The sequence below is a fragment of the Lissotriton vulgaris genome, chromosome 10 (genome assembly GCF_964263255.1).
Source record: "Lissotriton vulgaris chromosome 10, aLisVul1.2, whole genome shotgun sequence".
In the NCBI taxonomy this organism is placed as follows: Eukaryota; Metazoa; Chordata; class Amphibia; order Caudata; family Salamandridae; genus Lissotriton; species Lissotriton vulgaris.
This window is the reverse complement of record NC_141698.1, coordinates 287,168,869-287,186,851: the sequence shown is the minus strand read 5'-3', so window position 1 is coordinate 287,186,851 and position 17,983 is coordinate 287,168,869. Positions and strand designations below refer to the sequence as shown.

The window sequence follows — 17,983 nt, the reverse complement described above, 5'->3', positions numbered from 1 at the left end:
CTGACTAATTATATAAAAGCCTGAGCATCACATGCCATCTGGCACAAAGAACATAACTGCAGCAGGGGGCAGAGCTTGCCGGCTCGCAAGATGGACGCGCAGTAACAGAGCTCCTCTAAGCCACCGATTCCATCCGTAATTATCCTGGCATTTTACCGACTGCTCCACCCTGATCTGCACAGCCTGTACTGCGGAAGCGCTCCCGCATCGATTCATACCACGGATGGCCTGGTAGGCAGAGCAGAGACCCCATAATCCCCAGAAGGGAGCTGTACTGGCTGCCCTTGGGGCCTGCTGCCGAGTGGGACGTGCTCCCTGGGGATGGCTCTTCAGTGGGGCTGACGCCGCATACCTGGTTGGTGAGGCAGCTGGGGAAAGCGGGGCGCTGCCTGGGGCGCATGTGGCCTGTGAGCGTACTGTGCCGGTCTCCCGGATGCCTGACGTGGGGTGTGCCCGTGGCCTGTTTTAGCAGCGTAGAGAGGATGTTGGACGCCACGGAGCGGCCTTCTGGCGGCCCAGCGTCTACCCTGGCGACGTGGGGTACGGACAGCCGGAGGAAGAAACTAGGCTGCCCTGGCTGTGGCCCCCCAGTGGAATGGACCGTGGCTGCGGGCGGGAGCAACATGCAACCTGGTGCGGCGATTGGAGAGGCCTAGAAACGGCCAATGAGAGATGAGCCCCAGTTTGGAGGTGCCATGCCTACATCTGTGCTACTGATGGGCAGGTTGGTGCTCAAATGAACTCGGGCCATTGCGGTATGTGGCACATTCCCTGAGATAACCAAGTGTCCTGGGCAGGAGGCACTTATTTTAGCAGACCCTCGGGGGAAGTTCTTTCTTGCTTAGCACTTCTTCATGGTAGGACGTTGAGATGCCCTTATTTACTAACCTTGAACATGAACTGTGTTTTGTTCTCTGTGAGGCAACAAAGTTGGTAATCAATGTGTAAAGAATTCCTGGGGGAATGGTTACTGTATGTCTCAAGAATTGTATGCTCAGTGCTTAAGAGACTAAGAAGTATTGGTTAGATGCAGGGGTAGATTTCTGAAATCAGGTTTACTCATGTAGGTAAGCTTAAACGATGGGCAGGGCAAGATGCTGTGTATGATACTTGATGGATGCAATTCTCACTCGGCTAAAGCGGAGTGAGTGTCGATGGAGAGGCAACATCTGCCCCTGTGTGTGCTCCACCTACACTAAGCCGTCCTTGTTTGGGTACTGAGAAGGGAGGTTATTTTGTTTGCGTCCAGTTGGGGATGATGCGACATGGGAGGGAGACTACCGTTGTTTGGTTTTGGAACCACAGAGAGCACATTGTCCATAAAGCTTGTTATAGACAAGACGACCTGTTGGCTATCCTAGGCATAATAGAGATAGCCTCTAAGATGACCCAGTGTGACTGTAGCAAGGTTAGATACCTGACACGGAACGTCAGAGGCCTTAATAATTACCACAAGGTGCTAAATGTTATTGCATATCTTAAACGGCATGTCATAGATATCGCCCTGTTACAGGAAATCCATTTACCAATAGATAGTAAGATCCTCACACAGAGAGTATTACAGGGTCACTTCCATGCAGCAGGCTTCTCGACGCATACCAGAGGGGTACTCACATGGATCAACCCAAAGTCAGGAATTAAATTAGATCCGGTTATAGCAGGCGGTATACCATATCCAGGTGTAGGGGGAAAGGCCTTGGCTTGCTAGTGATTAATGTGTATGGGCCAAATTACGATAATCCGCAGTTTTATCAGAACCTATTAACATCCTTGCATAGATACTGCACTACCGCTGATAGTGGAAGGTGATTTTAATTGCGTCCTAGATCTAACACTGGACCGGTCGGGAGGTCCGCATTGGCGCACTTCAGCCTCAGCGAAATCCATTGCTAATGCCATGATACGTCTGGATTTGGTAGATATCCGGCACATTCGTTTCCCAGAGCAGGGGGGTTTCCCACATTACTCTGCCCTACATGAGCTACACACAAGAATAGACTATTGGCTACTGGTGAATGTGCTATACCCAGAGGTTAGGGAATGCAAGGTTCACCTCGAACCCTATCAGACTATGCACCAATATTACTGGTGCTGCACTGCCCACAGAGGAGACCTGCCCCGTTCACATGGAGGTTTCCCCTCATTCATTGCTTGATAATGCCTTTCAAGCTGATATATTTGAAGCTATATAAGACTTTTTTGTAAACAATGTAGGGTCAGTACATAGGTTCTCCACAGTCTGGGAAACTTTCAAAGTTTACATTAGAGGCATTGCAATTTCTAAACACTCGGTGGTGCTGCGTGCCATTAGAGGTAGACTAGATAGTCTGTAAAAACACTGAAATTAATTGGAATTGGGATTGAGGTGTGGTGGGGCAGTTAGCTGTGTTGAAGAGTTAAAAAAGACATTGGAGGAGTACCTTGAAGTGGCCAACAGTGAAGTCAAATATATGGCAAATATGCCGTGGCTAGAATCTATGGGTAGGGGGAGCATCCTGGGGCCACACTGGCAGCATTGCTGCGTAATAGGAGAGAGTCTGCAACGATCACCGCAATTCAGACGGATGAAGGGGAGTCCTTGACTGATCCTGAAAGTATAGCAAACCAATTTGGTAAGTATTACACGGAACTATATCGCTCTGGCGCGAATGTAGACAAAAGCATTGTTCAGGACTACCTTGAACACATAAAGTTACCTTGGCTCACAAATGAACATCGTGAATATCTCATGAGACCGCAGGAGGCTTGGGAAATTCAAGAGGCCCTAAAAAGTATGCTCTCTGGAAGTGCACTGGGGCAGGGCGGCCTAACAGTAGCTTTTTACAAGGAGTTCAGGGATCCTTTAGTCCCTCATTTGGTAACCCTATTTGAAGAGATTAGTGAATCAGGAAAGATGCCACCATCAATGAGAGAGGCAATGATAGTCACTTTTCTGAAATCTGGTAAGCCTCCGGATTGAGTGCTCCTTGTTCCGCCCACTGTTATTATTAAATGTAGATACCAAAATATACTCTAAGATTCTTGCCAATCTCCTTGCGCCGCTAGTTCCGAAATTGGCCAACACGGTGCAGGCGGGATGCGTCCCGGGACGTTACCTAATTTACAATCTGCGCACCTTCTTCGGGAGAAACCAACACGTTAATCTGGAGATTAGTGCTGCTGCAGTCTTCCTAGACGCAGAAAAAGCGTTTGACTCTGTAGAATGGGCATTCATGGGGGATGTACTAAGAAGGATGGGGATTGGCGAAATATTTATTAAGTTGGTGGCGGTTCTGTACACCTCTCCTTCTGCAAGAATAAGAATTGGGGATATGGTCACTGCTCCCGTCAAAATATCTAGAGACACCAGGCAGGGATGCCCACTATCCCCTCTCCTATATGCCATAGTTGCGGAACCCCTTGCCTGTGCACTCATGGAATACCATGGATTCCGAGAAATCCGATTACCCAATTACAATTTAAAAGTGTCAACGTATGCCGATGACACTCTACTGTATATCAGAATTCCGTAGGCTAATCTGTCCCTTGTTCTCAGAGAATCAAGAATAAATTGGAACAAGTCCATAATATTTCCTTTGACCAAACGCACGGCTCCCTTTGAAATGGATTTTCCACTGACTTGGTCTGCAGACCCGGTGCGCTACCTAAATATACAGATCCATACAGACCCGGAGATAATTTTCAGGGAAACTATGGTAGGGCAGTCACTAAACTCGAGGAGGATGTGGACCATTTGACACGTCTGCCTATCTCTTTGCTTGAGCGAATATCGCTGGTGAAGATGGTGGTCCTCCCAAGGTTTTTGTTTCTATTTTTAAATATGCCCATGGTCCTTCCAGCTCACTTTTTTAAATCCATTACCTCCATATTGACGAAATTGGCATGGGCGGGGAGGCAGCCATGAATACAGTGGAAGATCCTTACCCTTCCCTGCAGTCTGGGCGGACAGGGAGCCGCGGATATGGACCTTTATTATAGAGTAGCACAAAGCTTGCATGCGTACCATTGGATTCATCAGCAATTGGACCTCCTCATTTACACATAGAAAAGATGGCCATCGCCCCTGTCAATCTCCCCTCATGCTTGTTCCTTGCTCCCAATCGTCGTACAGGAGTCCGGGACTCAATTAATACCACAGTGCATGCATGGCACGATTTGATGAAGAGACAGCCGAAGAATATAATATATTCCCCAATTACTCCACTGGAGTGGTGCACTTGGCTGCCTATGAGTGGAGACCGGGCAGTGGTTAAGGCATTAAATAAAATCAACATGACTAATGTTGGTGACCTCTTCCTGGAGTCCGTAAGTGGGCCGAGTGGAGGCTGAAAGGCATGAGGCCACACCATTAGTACAATTTAATTTTCATATGGTGTGCCACGCCATGCGAGAGCTCATGGGCGACGAAATGGCGGATCCAACAGAAGTAGCTCCTTTCACTTTAATATTAAAATCAGAGTTTCCCTATAGACTGGTGTCTAGCATTTACGGAATAGTACAGAACTATCGTAAAAACCTTTACACTAAGTCGAGGTTGGAGTGGCAAACCGACTTGGATATGATTATTGATGACGACACCTGGAGATACTGCTGTGAGGCGACGCGGCGGGTCTCCTCAAATGGTCGTCATTGGCTAATCCACTTTGAATACTTATAAAGAGTTTAATACACACCTGCTCGCTTGCATAGGTATGGACTGCGTGAACCAGCTGAGTGTGAAAGGTGTAGAGTGAGTCCAGCAGATTTTTTACATGTGGCCTGGTTATGTCCAATGTTGCTAAATACTGGAAGTTGATATTCCAGGAATTGAGTGACATTGCAGAAGTACCTATCTCTCCGGATCCTCTGCTCGCCCTACTGGGCTATTCAAAACAAATAAAGAATGAGATCCGAAGGTTGATAGAAATGGAGAATTGTGATGCGCTGGGAACAGGGTCCGCCTCCCACTCTACTGGAGTGGTCACCAGACATGCTATATTGCAATACACAGACGGAATTGTATAGTGAACTGCTTCCCCCAACCCAGAGTCGTCCCAAGAATGTTTGGGGATTGTATCAAACGTACTTGGCAGAGATGGCCCCGTTGACCTCTGACTAGATAACTGACATTAATGGGGGTAACATGGGTTGGAGAATGCTGACGAGAAACTAAGAGAGTAGGTGAAATTGCTGCCTGCTGTACACTGTAAAGAATATTTATATTTTAGGAATGTGATTAATGCATGGCAATATCTCTAACTTGTTTCATCTGTTTTTTAGCGTGTTTGCACTTTGCTGCCCCCCTGAAGGTGGCCGAAATGGGTTCTTCAGTAGTCATTCCATTAGAACGGTGACTACTGGCTGATGGGCCAGGTCATATACCTGTTGACTAATTAAGTTAGCAATCAGATGCGGTTGTCAATGTATGTATAACGCTTGAACATGTTTAATTAAATATTCACAGACACCGATGTGGTTCTTTTATGATTATAATTTGTTTTCCTTATGCTATGCTTCTATTATACATATTAAGTTATGTACTTCCTATGATACAGAGCTGAAATGCATGTGACATATGTAACCATGTTAAAAACTTCACTAAATACAATAAATAAACAGCCATAAGTCTCCCAAACTCAGTTTGAATTATTATTCAACTATCAACTTTAAATATGTCTTGGAATTGGAACCTTTTGTCTCCATCTGCCTATCAGTTTGTAAAAAAAACAGTTTTCTATGAAATACTACTTTCCCTTTTGAGCAAACAACCTTGTTTCCAGAAGAAAAACTTTTTCTGAAAAAAATAATCTTTTAATTTTCATTGACCAGCTACATGCACAATGCCTCATATGGACAGATTCTGCTTCAAACGCCCAGGTATTACAATCATAGGCTGTGGATAACAATATATAACGATAACAATGGAGATGTCTGTAAAAGGCCAGTAATGGCCATAATTATACCAGGAAAACCAGTGTGCCAAGGCTGGACACCATAATAGTAAGGATGTAAACCATATATCAGTCATGAACAATGGTCCCTTACAATATAGATAAGCAAAATTAATCAACACAATGATATAATAAAGACTGTGTTATATAATTCCTGATAAGAGAATAGAAACTTTTAGTTACATCATAAAAAATATCTCTCAGCACTCCACTCCAGACTGCAGCTGGCCTGCACTTCATGAGACGGCCGCTGATTGACCCATATGTCCAAATAGCGACTCTGGGTGAACATCGGACTCTACCATTCCTCTTCCAATTGTCTATGAATTCCATCTTGAAATCGCTGACAAATTCAGTTCCCTTGCAAGTTGTCATTGGTTTTCGACACCTGTTTAATCAGCCTCCGCCTCGCTGACTCTTGGATGGCATACTTACCAATGTTGCGCTCATGTTGTATCCATAACTAGCGATTCCTCTATGGACCTATGTGGTCTCGACTTCCTCCCCATCTAGCATTGTAGTTGCTCTCCATTTCTGCTTTGATTAGCAGGCATTCTTCTTTGGCGATACTAGTCCTGCTGATGATCCCATTATTACTTAAGAAATCGAAACGCCGTCGACCTTAGCACCTTGGTACACAATTACTCAATGCAACTACTGTATATTGGTGCAATGGTGCTCTCATTATGACTGTGGCCTAACTGTTAATTGAATTTTGGCCACATAGGTTCATGCCTGAGTTTCTTCTAACTTTGCTTTCTGACACGACCCAACTTGCCTTCTTGTTTTTTATGATGTAAATAAAAGTATCTATTCTCCTATCAGGAAAGATGTAACACAGTCTTTATTATATCATTGTGGTGATTTTTGCTTATCTATATTGTAAAGGACCATTGTTCCTGTGTAAATACCTGTACCCAGGGTCCCTCTCAGTCCCGTTGGGTTTCCTTGAAAATATAGATCAGTCATGGCATTTGTATGCGTCGGACGGCCACCATTCTATCAAGGATGGATAAAAGTAGAGCCCCAGTAATGCTCTCTGTGGATCAATGATGGTAGCCAGTATTCCACACCTATGTCACAAATGTTCAAAATATGTCAAGGATGGCCTTTATTATGCCATTGTCACTAATCTGCCATGAACGAACACATTGTGCCTTATATAAGCCCCTAATGATGGGGAGTATCATACACTTCTAGTTTTCCTCATTACCAGGCATAGTTTCCAGGGAGCAACTCTATTAGAGATGGACACAACATCACAGTCACACATAAATGTGCACACACACACATGCATAAATGCATATGAGGCTCTTAATTTGCTCTACGTTGAATCCATAACCTGCTCACCTCAGCTCTTAAGCTGATGCACCCAACTAAGGGCCTGATTACGAGTTTGTTGGATGGAATACTCCATCACAAGCATGATAGATATCATGTCCGCCATATTACAAGTTCCATAGGATATAATTGAATTGTAATTTGCCGGACGAGATATCCGTCACGTTTGTGTCGGAGTAACCCTGTCCACCTAACAAATTGTCTTAATTTTTACTTGTCAATTTTTTGTATTTTGATTTAATATGGGTATCTGGGATTCACAGAGAACTATCTCCGGCTTTAACCTATAAAATGTCCATTTTGATAGTCACTAAATTATGTTTTCATTTTTTCTCCCCAGCAGATGATGGGCAACTGAATGACAAGGATAAACATCATCCAAAGTTTGAAAAAGTAGAACACCAGGAGCATTCTCCAGGGGCTGTCCTTGGAAATGCTGGCCATGGCTCTGAACTTGAAAATGGATGCAGGAATCAGAACGCTGAGAGCAGGCCCCAGAAAAGCCAATCGGATATAGAGCAGGACAAAACCTCCCCATATGAGGAGGGATTCTGTCCTCTGCCTGACTCTTCGGTGCAGCCAAAAATTGAAGAGTCTGAAGAGAAACTCTATCAGTGTAATGAATGTGGAAAGGGTTTTCGGAAACGTGATAGTTTAAAACGTCACCAACAAACCCACACTGGGGAGAGGCCCTACACTTGCATCGAGTGTGGTAAGAGCTTTATTCAGAAGCAGCATTTGGTTACACACCTAAGGACCCACACGGGCGAGAGGCCATACAAATGTGAAGAGTGTGGAAAAAGCCTAAGCACTAATGAGCGTCTAAAAATTCACCAGCGGATCCACACTGGTGAGCGACCTTTCAAATGTAATGAGTGTGGTAAGAGCTTCAGGGCCCATCGGGTGCTTAAGGTACACAGGCAAACTCACACTGGGGAGCGAATCCACAAGTGTGAAGACTGTGGTAAACGTTTCAGGCACAAGCAAACCCTTACAGCACACCAGAGGACCCATACTGGTGAGACATCTTTCCAGTGCGGGGAGTGTGGTGAAGGTTTTCGAACGTTTAAGCATCTGAAATTTCACCAGAAACTTCACAGAGGAGAGAAGCCGCACAAGTGTGGCAGCTGTGGTAAGACTTTTCGAAAGCATGAACACTTGAAACGGCATCAGCAGATTCACACAGGGGAGAGGCCATTTCGCTGCAATGAGTGCAGTAAAGGCTTTATCCAAAAGCACCACCTCTTGCGTCACCAACGCACCCACACAGGGGAGAGACCATTCAAAGTGGTTATTGTTGAGGAATACCCATACTCTTCCTCAACACCACCTACGAAAGGAAGTCCTCACATATGTAGTGAATGTGGGAAAAGCTTCACTACCTATGAGCACCTCAAGCGACACCACAAACTACATACAGACGAACCCCTCAAAAGGTGCGATGAATGTGGAAAAACCTTCAAGTCACAGAAGCTCCTGAAATCACACCTGCGTTCTCACACAGAAGATGGGCAACTCAAGTCTGATGATGGTGACATGAAGCCAAGCTCACCACCACCAGGGGAGAAGCCGTATGAATGTGGTGAATGTGGCAAAACATTCCGTTTCTTAAAGCACCTAAAATTTCACCTGCATACGCACACAACTGAGCGCCCCTACACCTGTACTGTTTGTGAAAAAACTTTCCGAAAGCGGGGCTGTCTTAAGCGCCACCAGCAGATTCACTCTGGAGAGAGACCATTCACATGCACAGATTGTGGAAAGGGATTCATCCAGAAGCAGCACTTGACAAGGCATCAGCGGACACACACGGGGGAGCGACCCTACATATGTAGTGATTGTGGGAAGACCTTCAGCACTTGTGAGAACTTAAAAATCCACAGCCGCACCCACACTGGGGAGAGACCCTACAAGTGTGGTGAATGTGAGCAGAGTTTCAGGAAACGGGAGTACCTGAAGTGCCACCAACAAACTCATACTGGTGAAAGACCATTTACATGTTCTGAGTGTGGTAAAAGCTTCATTCAGAAACACCACCTTATTGCACACCTGCGAACCCACACTGGTGAGCGCCCATATCAATGCAATGACTGCGGCAAAACATTCCGGCATAAACAGAACTTGACTACGCATCAAAAAACCCACAGAGGGGGAATTATGTGACAACTTTGCATGGGGGTTAGAAAATATGCTTTATGTGTTTCGCCTGGTGACATTTCATTAATTGTTTCCAATGAGTGTATTCAAGCCCTGTGCACTGAAATCGCAAGCAAGTTGGAAACGGACAGGTGTTGCAGTATGTTGGCGTGAATTTTGTTTAGTTTGTTTCCTAAAGGCCGATTTTGGAAGGTTTTCGGCATCCTTGCTGTCAATTTTCATTATCATACTGTGACACTTGTTTGCTGAAAAGTAGATTTCAAAGCTGCCGCTGTCTATAATATGGGTTTATGTCATCCCTACAAGTTTAATACGAATTATGTAGCATTCCACGCTCCGTACCTTTGTTGCCCTAATGTAATCTGCTTTTTGTCAGAGCAGACCGATTCCATTGTTCATGAGTGAAATGTCACTCATATTGCTCTTATTGATGGCATTCATGTCTCACTTTTGTCCTTTCAAATCCATTGTCTGTAAAGGTTGGCAGTTGTTGAAATTTGAGGGACATGGTTCATTAAAATGGCCCTAACATGAATTTCAACTAGATACACCTCTCCTGGCAACATAAAGTTGTCCAGCAGTGTTTTAGTATCCCCATGCCTTTGGTTTTTACCAAGCGTAGCCAGTTGCAAAGTCTCTCCATTATGATCATTGTGTGATATGGGGTAAGAATCCAGTTTGAAGTTATTGTACATAATACATGTATGTGGTACTCAGAAACTTGTGGATTTACAAGGGGAACCTTGGTATGAGTGAGGTCATCTGTGAAAGAGGCTAAAATTAAGGCCAACACTGTGATTGTTTAAACCCAACTTTTCTTGCTTTACTACACAATTATAGGGGGGATGGGTCCGTGCCCTCCCAGAAAGCTATTTATTTTAGAGAGGTTTATAGGACATCGGTGGATGGAATGTATGCTTGTAACCAGGCTAGAAGTCATATTATGGTGGTCAGTGGAGCATATTTGGAATGGATCAATATCCATAAAGTAAGTACTGTGTGGAAGCTGACATAGGTCACACTCTTACACGACTTCTGAATGTGGGAAATTTGAAACAGTAGTCATTCGTTTTTGCAATTTTATGAATAAATTCTCTCTTAGTAAGGGCAAGTCGGAACAAATGGGGCAGTTGCAGAACAGGGAAAGACACTTAATTGCCACTGAATGCAGATGTAACTATCACAATCAAACTTCAAGAAAACACCATAGAAGAGTGAAGTATACTAGTCTATGAACATTGATTGGAGTAACCTCTTGCGATGGATACAATATTTGTAAGTCATATGTGGTGGGGTGTCTGGGAATGCCAGAATGAACAAGATCTTTTAACACTTGTGTATTTACTTTCAGTCGTAGACTGTTAAAAAAAATGTGGGAAATGCACTTTGCATCTGTTAGGGCTGACAAGAAGCAGGTCTCTTGGCGGAGCTTCACAGATAAAGTATAATATTACCATGAAAGTGTTCTCCATATAGTGGTACAGCCTTGTCTTATGTTAGAGGTAGAGTTTCAGAAGTGTAACAGGCTGTGAGGAGAAGCTTGGGAAACCTGTAAACTGAAAGTTTACTTTTAGTAAAAATGAATGAATCCCCCCAAACCTATTTTTCCACAACTTTTACTGCTAATAGCACAATGTACTTTTATGTTAGAATTCTGTATCAGTTCTGCTGGTGTATAACCATCACCGGCAGATAGGCGATAACAGTCGTCCCTATTTGCCGATGGTGGTTGTCTGGCATCTTCCTTGATTTGCTTAATATCAAAAGAAAGTTGCATGGACATTATTTGGCTCTAGCATTTCAGTAGTAACTTGAAACACAAAATAATGGGTTGATTTGGTTGGTGAATGTACACGTTTACAAATGCCCCGTGTTGGCTCATGCCTTTCCTGCCAATCTGCCAAGTTTTTCTGCTTGTAAATCTTTTTAGTTCCTACTTCATAGTTAGCAATATGTGGCTAGCTAGGTTTGCATTACTATAAAATGTCTGGAATGATGGAAGTCATCATTACTACATTAATTCCTGTTGCTCTCTTAGATGGAGGACTCAACAGATTGAAAGCCTTATTTGTACCCCATCTGTACATGATCTTAAGAAGTCTTGCTCGTTTCTTTTGGCAGTAGACTCCTGAGACATGCTGTGATTAAGGCTTTCTCAATGCATACTTGCCCGATAAACTGTGGTTGGTGCTTTTCTTGGATGTCTAAGCAAAGGACCATGATAGTGTATTTGGGTAGGAAATTCCCTTTTCTGCAAAGGTACATTAGTAGGTAGTCCATCTGTGTCTGCTCTCCTGTTGCACGTTTCACGTTAATTTGTGGAACTACCTATTCGCATACCAGTCAGGCATGGGAAAATGTGTACTAATTACACCAACCTGTCTTTGCTTCTGTCTTCCATCTTATAGTCTAACGGCCTGTTAAACTAAATAACGAAAATTCTTTGTCCTGATTGTATCATGTAAAATTAGGTCATGAAGAAAACATTTTGCAGTTTTCCTCCCCGGCTAATCGAATGTTGTTTGCTGGCTGGTACTGTTTTGGAATTTACTTTTATGTTCTTTTATTTATTGTGGTGACTTTATTTGTATTCTGTATAAGTGGAAAGCTTAAGACTAATGTGTCAAACACAGTTTTGAACCTGATCAAGCACGAAGCATGAAGTACTTTTATTAAAAGTAAGCTCGACCGAAGGGTCCAGCACTGTAGCAATATCAGATGGCCTGCATTACTTGATCACAGTTTAAGATTTTAAATTCTAAAAATTAAGTGCTACATTTTTTCTGAGATAGCAGTGATTGAACCCATTTTGATCAGAAGCCTGATCCTAGAACAACACTTTACTAGGGTCAGTTAGCTAAGCCTATATCTTTGTAAGAGACCTTAGTCTCTCGTTTAATGCTCTAAAAAAAACTAGCACTCCGCCCAGTTTGAATTTTTTTATTATTATTGTTTTAACAGTGTCACAATGCACCACATTAGCAAGCGTTATTATTGCAGTGTCCATGTTCTGTTACACTATCGCAGACTGCGAAATAGGAATTGAAGTTATACTGAATTGCTGCCCATCAGCCCAGTTTATCCATTGAAAACGATACACTTTTGAGCACATAGAGAAGTAGCGTTTACAAAAGTAGTGGCCTTGCAGTTCCAAATGGGTCCTCACAACTGGCATGCTGTGCAATTTGCTTTCCCTTGCTCTCCATTCGATTGCATACCCTTCTGTTTTTTCACTACATTAAAGGGTTTGGTGCTGAGGTCATAAATTTATGAAGTTAAAAACATTAACTACTATGAAAAGCCTATGATATAAGCTACCCAGTTGAAAGTGGAAGAGAACTTCAATTCCTTGTCCCTGTTACCCAGGTAATCTGAAAGCATGAGCGCCAGAAAGAGATTGTGTTGAACCCTTTGAAATTAATTTAAGAATCTCAGCATATTGTACCTAAACCTAAAGATTGGGTTTAACTTTGTGAAAAGTACCTCTACCTAAGCATTTTTCCTCAAGATCTGCTCTTTTCTAAAAATGTAGTAATACACTGTGACCAGTGCGCTTGACGGTTTGGCCAGCCTTCTCCTGCTAGCCAAACCGCCATGCACGCTGGCCAAACCGTCAAGGGCACTGAAGCTGTCCCCAACCGGAGCTACGTTGCAGGGTTGGAGAGAGCAGGTACAGGCTTTCATTGTCCATGGGAAAGCAAATCCAGAGCGCTCAGGCCAATCCTGACACTGCTCTCATGACATGAGAGCAGTTTCAGGATTGGATTGGCCACAGTGGAGTCTGGGAGCCTGTGCCCGCGAGAAGAGGAGCAGAAGAGTGTGACGCGACAAGCTGCAGGTAATTAATTTTTTTTGTATTTCGTCCAACCTGCCACTCTTCCAGAGCACCAGCCGCTACTGATAAAACTGCAGATCAGTTATTACTAAAGATGTTTAAGAGACCTAGGCTAATTGGTGTCACTTCTTGCTAATAATCAAGCAAATGGAGTTCTTCTTTAAATCTAGCATGCTGTGGCTACAGTCCAAAGGAGAGATAGCCCATCAATTTTTAAAGGGTAAGTTCTATTCTCAAGGCAACAGTTGCCAAAATGGGAAATATGGTGAATTAAGGTAGGGAGATGCCCCTAATTTAGGAAAAAAGAAGACTAACCATAACAAAAGAAATATTATTACAAATGTGATAAAGCCACTATCTTAAGAACCCAAGGGCTCCTTGAAAATTAGGTTACAGTTCAGCTTCTAAGTAAAATCAGCACAGGAAAAATGCAGATGATCCAATTATATATTTTGTTTAAATCTGTCAACTAGAGGATTGTTATTAACTTCTAAATGTGTGATCAAAGACTCTAAACGCCAAGTGAAATAAGAAGAGGTGCGCTGGATATTAGCATTACAGTAGCTGGTCTCGCTCTCCGTTCAAATAGAGTAGTCACTTTAATAAAGTTCGGACATTCTATGATTTTGCCCATTTCTTTGGCAAATTTTTCATATGTTAGCATGCACTTTTATGTGTTTAACTAAGTAAAAGCTGTATACAAAGGCTCTGAGCAGAAAGTGTTTAAAAAAACAAAAAAACTCAAACCTGTTAACCCATAAACTAGGAAATTAACAGTGTCAGTATCTGGGACGCCCATCATAGTGAGAGAAACAAGTCTGGGTTAATCATACATGTTTTTTTGTGTTTGCTGGCTAATAGTATGTCGACCACATACTCAATCAATCTCTCATTATCACTGCCATTAATCGTTGCATTTTCGTTTGGTTGGCAGGTTTATAAAGTGCGTAGTGTGGTCTTTAAACCAGAGGTGTAAAAATAATGAGAAAATAGCTCCGCAAATCATTGAATAATGGACTTTCTGCAGTTAAAAAAATGAGTGCTTTGTGTCCACAGATGTGTCTAGACTTTCCACTATAAGTTAATTGTCCCTTAGAGCTCGAATTATGCATCTTTTTAAATACATAAATGGGTGTGCTTTTTCACTGTCCTTGTAGAATAGTTGAGACCGCAGTTTCGGCTCATCTCAAATTACAATGACGATTGACTAGGAGAAACCTGTGTGAAAGTACTATACTAAACAGGTATTGATTTGCATTGTATCGCCTGCGCTCCACCTCTAAATGATGATGTTTTGGGGCCTTGGTGAATTGCTTGCAATGCTAAACACACACTTCAACTTCCTTTTCATATGGCTAAATTAAAAAAACAAAAATCAGTTCTTTCTTAGTCTTTTCATCCAGTCTCATTATCTGTTCCTGACAGAGAAAAGCAGCTCATTTTGAATGTTTCATCTCTCTTTAGAATGACCTGTTTTCAAAGACCACCTTCTTTCATGGCATCTTACAGTTGGAAAAGTAATCAAAATATGGCTGTACTCAGTATGCTGCAGCAGTCAGTTTTTCCAGTCATTTATTAGTAGGTGATTGAAGATTAAAGTGCCCTGCAGTCACTTAAGTGTCATGTTGATCCTCCACAAATCACCTAAATTAAAGAAAAGCATTTCTGGAAAGTGGCAAGTGTTTCACAGTTGGAAACGTTTACAAAATGTTGACATTGATGGAAAAAGGTCATTGATATCCCTAGGTACTCCTACTTTACTTAAGTAGAAGATTAATCTGTTCCATGCCTTGCTTCTGTCTGTCCTGCTTTGGCTAAAGCACTGAAAAGCACTCCTTTGCTCAGCTCTGCTGGTGACCTCCTGGGGCTTAATGGTCACTGTTAGAAAAAGGGTTTTGGTGTTTGGTCCTTTCCAATGGTAGTGGAACGGAGCCAGAAATGTCCTTTGTTCTTATAAGAACCTTGGACTGACAGGTCTTGTTACATTTGCAGCAGACACTTCCTGCAAGTTGAAATGGGCCATCCGGTGAATTCTGTCACTCAAAAGACCCAGAACCCCAAGAGACATAATCAAACAAGAGAACATTCTGGAATGCATATTGTTGGTGATTGTTAGTGATGCATTTCTGGGCAACTTAGCATTAACAGCAGCAATTTTCAATCTCAGATTCCAGTCCCTTTCCGTTCACTGCACCTTTCTGCCCCTTGGCTTCTTGTAGTCTGTCAGCAGCCTTGCTGTGAGCTTGCTGTGAGCTTCTCTCAGTTTCCCAGCTCCTGTGTCACCTTTTGGCAAATGTGCAGTTCTGATAATGTAAATTTCCTGACTTATGCAGAGTCTGTTGACAACTCAGTGCCCTTTCTCCCGTCAGCTTTGCAGATAGTGTGGCTTCTATTGTTTTGCATCCTTGACTCCTGTTGTCCTGGCTGCTGCAACTTCATCAACAGCTTCTACTTATACTAAGTAACCCTGGTTGCTCAGGGTAGCAGTACAAAGTAGTGGGTATGGTCCAATTACCACTGCTAACAGAGTTGTATTTATGGACTTGTTCTTGTTTTGAGAAACTGCTTCTTCCTAAAGCAGAATGGTCCATAGGAGATGACCCTCATGGCATTTTGAATATAAGCTAAAAGTAGAAAGATTTGCAGTGGAAACCCTGAATCCACACATTTCCCACCATCAAATATTGTCTTTGATTATCTCAGAATGATTTTTGAAGGTACTTTTCCTGCAATATGCTCTCACTTATTTGGATAGAACTTTGAATATTGACTTAGAAAGGTATTGTAGTCATAGTTTACATTAAAGAGGCTACATTTTTACTCTGTAACATTTTATATTCTAAAATACTACATCCATTGTTTTTGTTGCAAAATCATGTAAATGGATTTGCTTTCTGCGAAAATTACAAGTGTGGGCAGTAGTTTGTTCCTCAAATTAAATTACCCTGCACTTTAAAAAGAGAATCCATTTAAAAATAAAAAGTAAAAATCCCTGTCCGAGAGATCTTTCCTGTGATCTTGTCTCACGCCATTAAATTCCAGAAATTGGCAGCCGCCTATTAGCATCATGGAATGTCCACAAAGACTGCCTTCACAGGTTCAACCATAACCTCCACTATTTCTGTGAGGAAAGCTTCTCAGCAGTGCCAAGTAATCAAACAAAGGAGAAGATTCCCTTGCCTCGCGCTAGCTGATTGGTCATGGGATCTCTACAACTAAAAAATGTTAAGTCTTCCTTGAATGCTTGAAAGCATTCAACAACAGTTCAAGGACCGATGCAGAGAATAGTTGTTTACATTTTAATATGGGCATTCTTGTTCATTTTTAAATTTTCCAACAGTTTGCTTTTGTTTCATTATTCTCCTAATACTTTGTGTGGTTAATCATTTATATGGTGAACTCTAAAAACTGAAACTCATTCCCCTCCCTCCTCACTACCCTCCACAACCTGATTTGGCAAAGCTTGTATCAGTCATATATGTGGGCTGTTGCCCGACATGATCTAGATTGGACTGTACCCAGAGTGTCACTCTTCGTATTGCCAGATTTCTCGCATGATTATCGTGGCCAAACTGCTTGCCAAAGTATTAGCCAATCGACTCCTGCACTAATTAACAAACTTGGTCCACGCAGATCAAGCAAGCTTCATGCCACAGCATGCTACACACCATTATATGGCATGCTCATAATGCCATAGCAGCCATCAGTCGCCTGGGAGCTCCAGCCACCCTATTAGCCGACATAGATAAGGCTTTCTACTCTATTAGCCCGACATACCTCTTTCACCTTCTTCTAAATATCGGCCCGAAATTTCTAACATATATTGTCTTATTATACAAAGATCTTACAGCTTTTGTGCGGGTGGCTGGCTCAGTCTCTCCTCGCTTCCCTATACATAGAGGTACCCGTCAGGGCTGCCCCTTATCTCCTTATCTTTTTGCATTAGCATGGAGCCATTTGCGGCCTGGGTGAGAGTAGATGCCCAGTTACACAGCTTTGAGTGGTTGCAGGGGTATCGGACAGGATCATGTTGTACGCCGATGACGTTCTATTCTTCCTAACCAACCTCCACATATCAGGCCCAGACTCCCGCAGTATGCAAGTGTTCAGTGAGATGGCCAAACTCTACATGAACGCCAACAAATCAGTCCTTTGGTCGTTACTGGGGACACAGGATCTTGGGGCTTGGTCGGCTGATCTAACCATTGCTACAGAGGGCTTGAAGTACCGGGGTGATTTTCTATCTGCTACACAAACCACTGTGTGGCAGCACAACCTTGCTCCATTAACAGAACGCATCAAGACAGAGGTGAAATCCTGGGCTCATCTACCTCTTGCACTCTATGGCCGATCTGCCATTTTTAAGATAGTTTCCCTACCTCACATTCTGTATCGGGTGCAGAACCACCGGTACACGATCCCAGCCACCTGGTTCCAGCAAATCAATATGCTACTAAGCCAATTCCACTGGGGTGGAAGTGCAAGCAGAGTGGCCTTACGAATTTTCCATCAGTCCACATAATGCGACGGCATTGCAGCAGCAGATGTTAAGTCCTGCTATACAGCGGCTCATTTGTAAGTGGACAGTGAATGGTGGTACAGCACTAGATATGACCTAACATATGCAGTTGAGCGATGGATAATGGGCGACACTTCTGTCCATACATTCCTATTCAGCAAGTCAGAAGCCCGGACATTGCTGCCCGCGACGTGGGTTGTC

General features: G+C 43.0%; 1 protein-coding gene across 2 annotated transcripts in view; it reads left to right on the top strand.

Moving 5' to 3' along the window:
- LOC147685143 (uncharacterized) overlaps window positions 1-12,142 on the top strand; it is a 261,273-nt gene extending 249,131 nt beyond the window's left edge. The window contains exon 3 of one of the 2 annotated variants that reach the window (XM_086941063.1): window positions 7,612-12,142. In XM_086941063.1, the coding sequence (XP_086797189.1) occupies window positions 7,612-9,434 (1,823 nt within the window). In that variant the 3' untranslated portion in view covers window positions 9,435-12,142. The remainder of the gene's footprint in view (window positions 1-7,611) is intronic. The other variant, XM_086941064.1, reaches the window with a different exon arrangement.
- The last annotated feature ends 5,841 nt before the right edge of the window (window positions 12,143-17,983 follow it).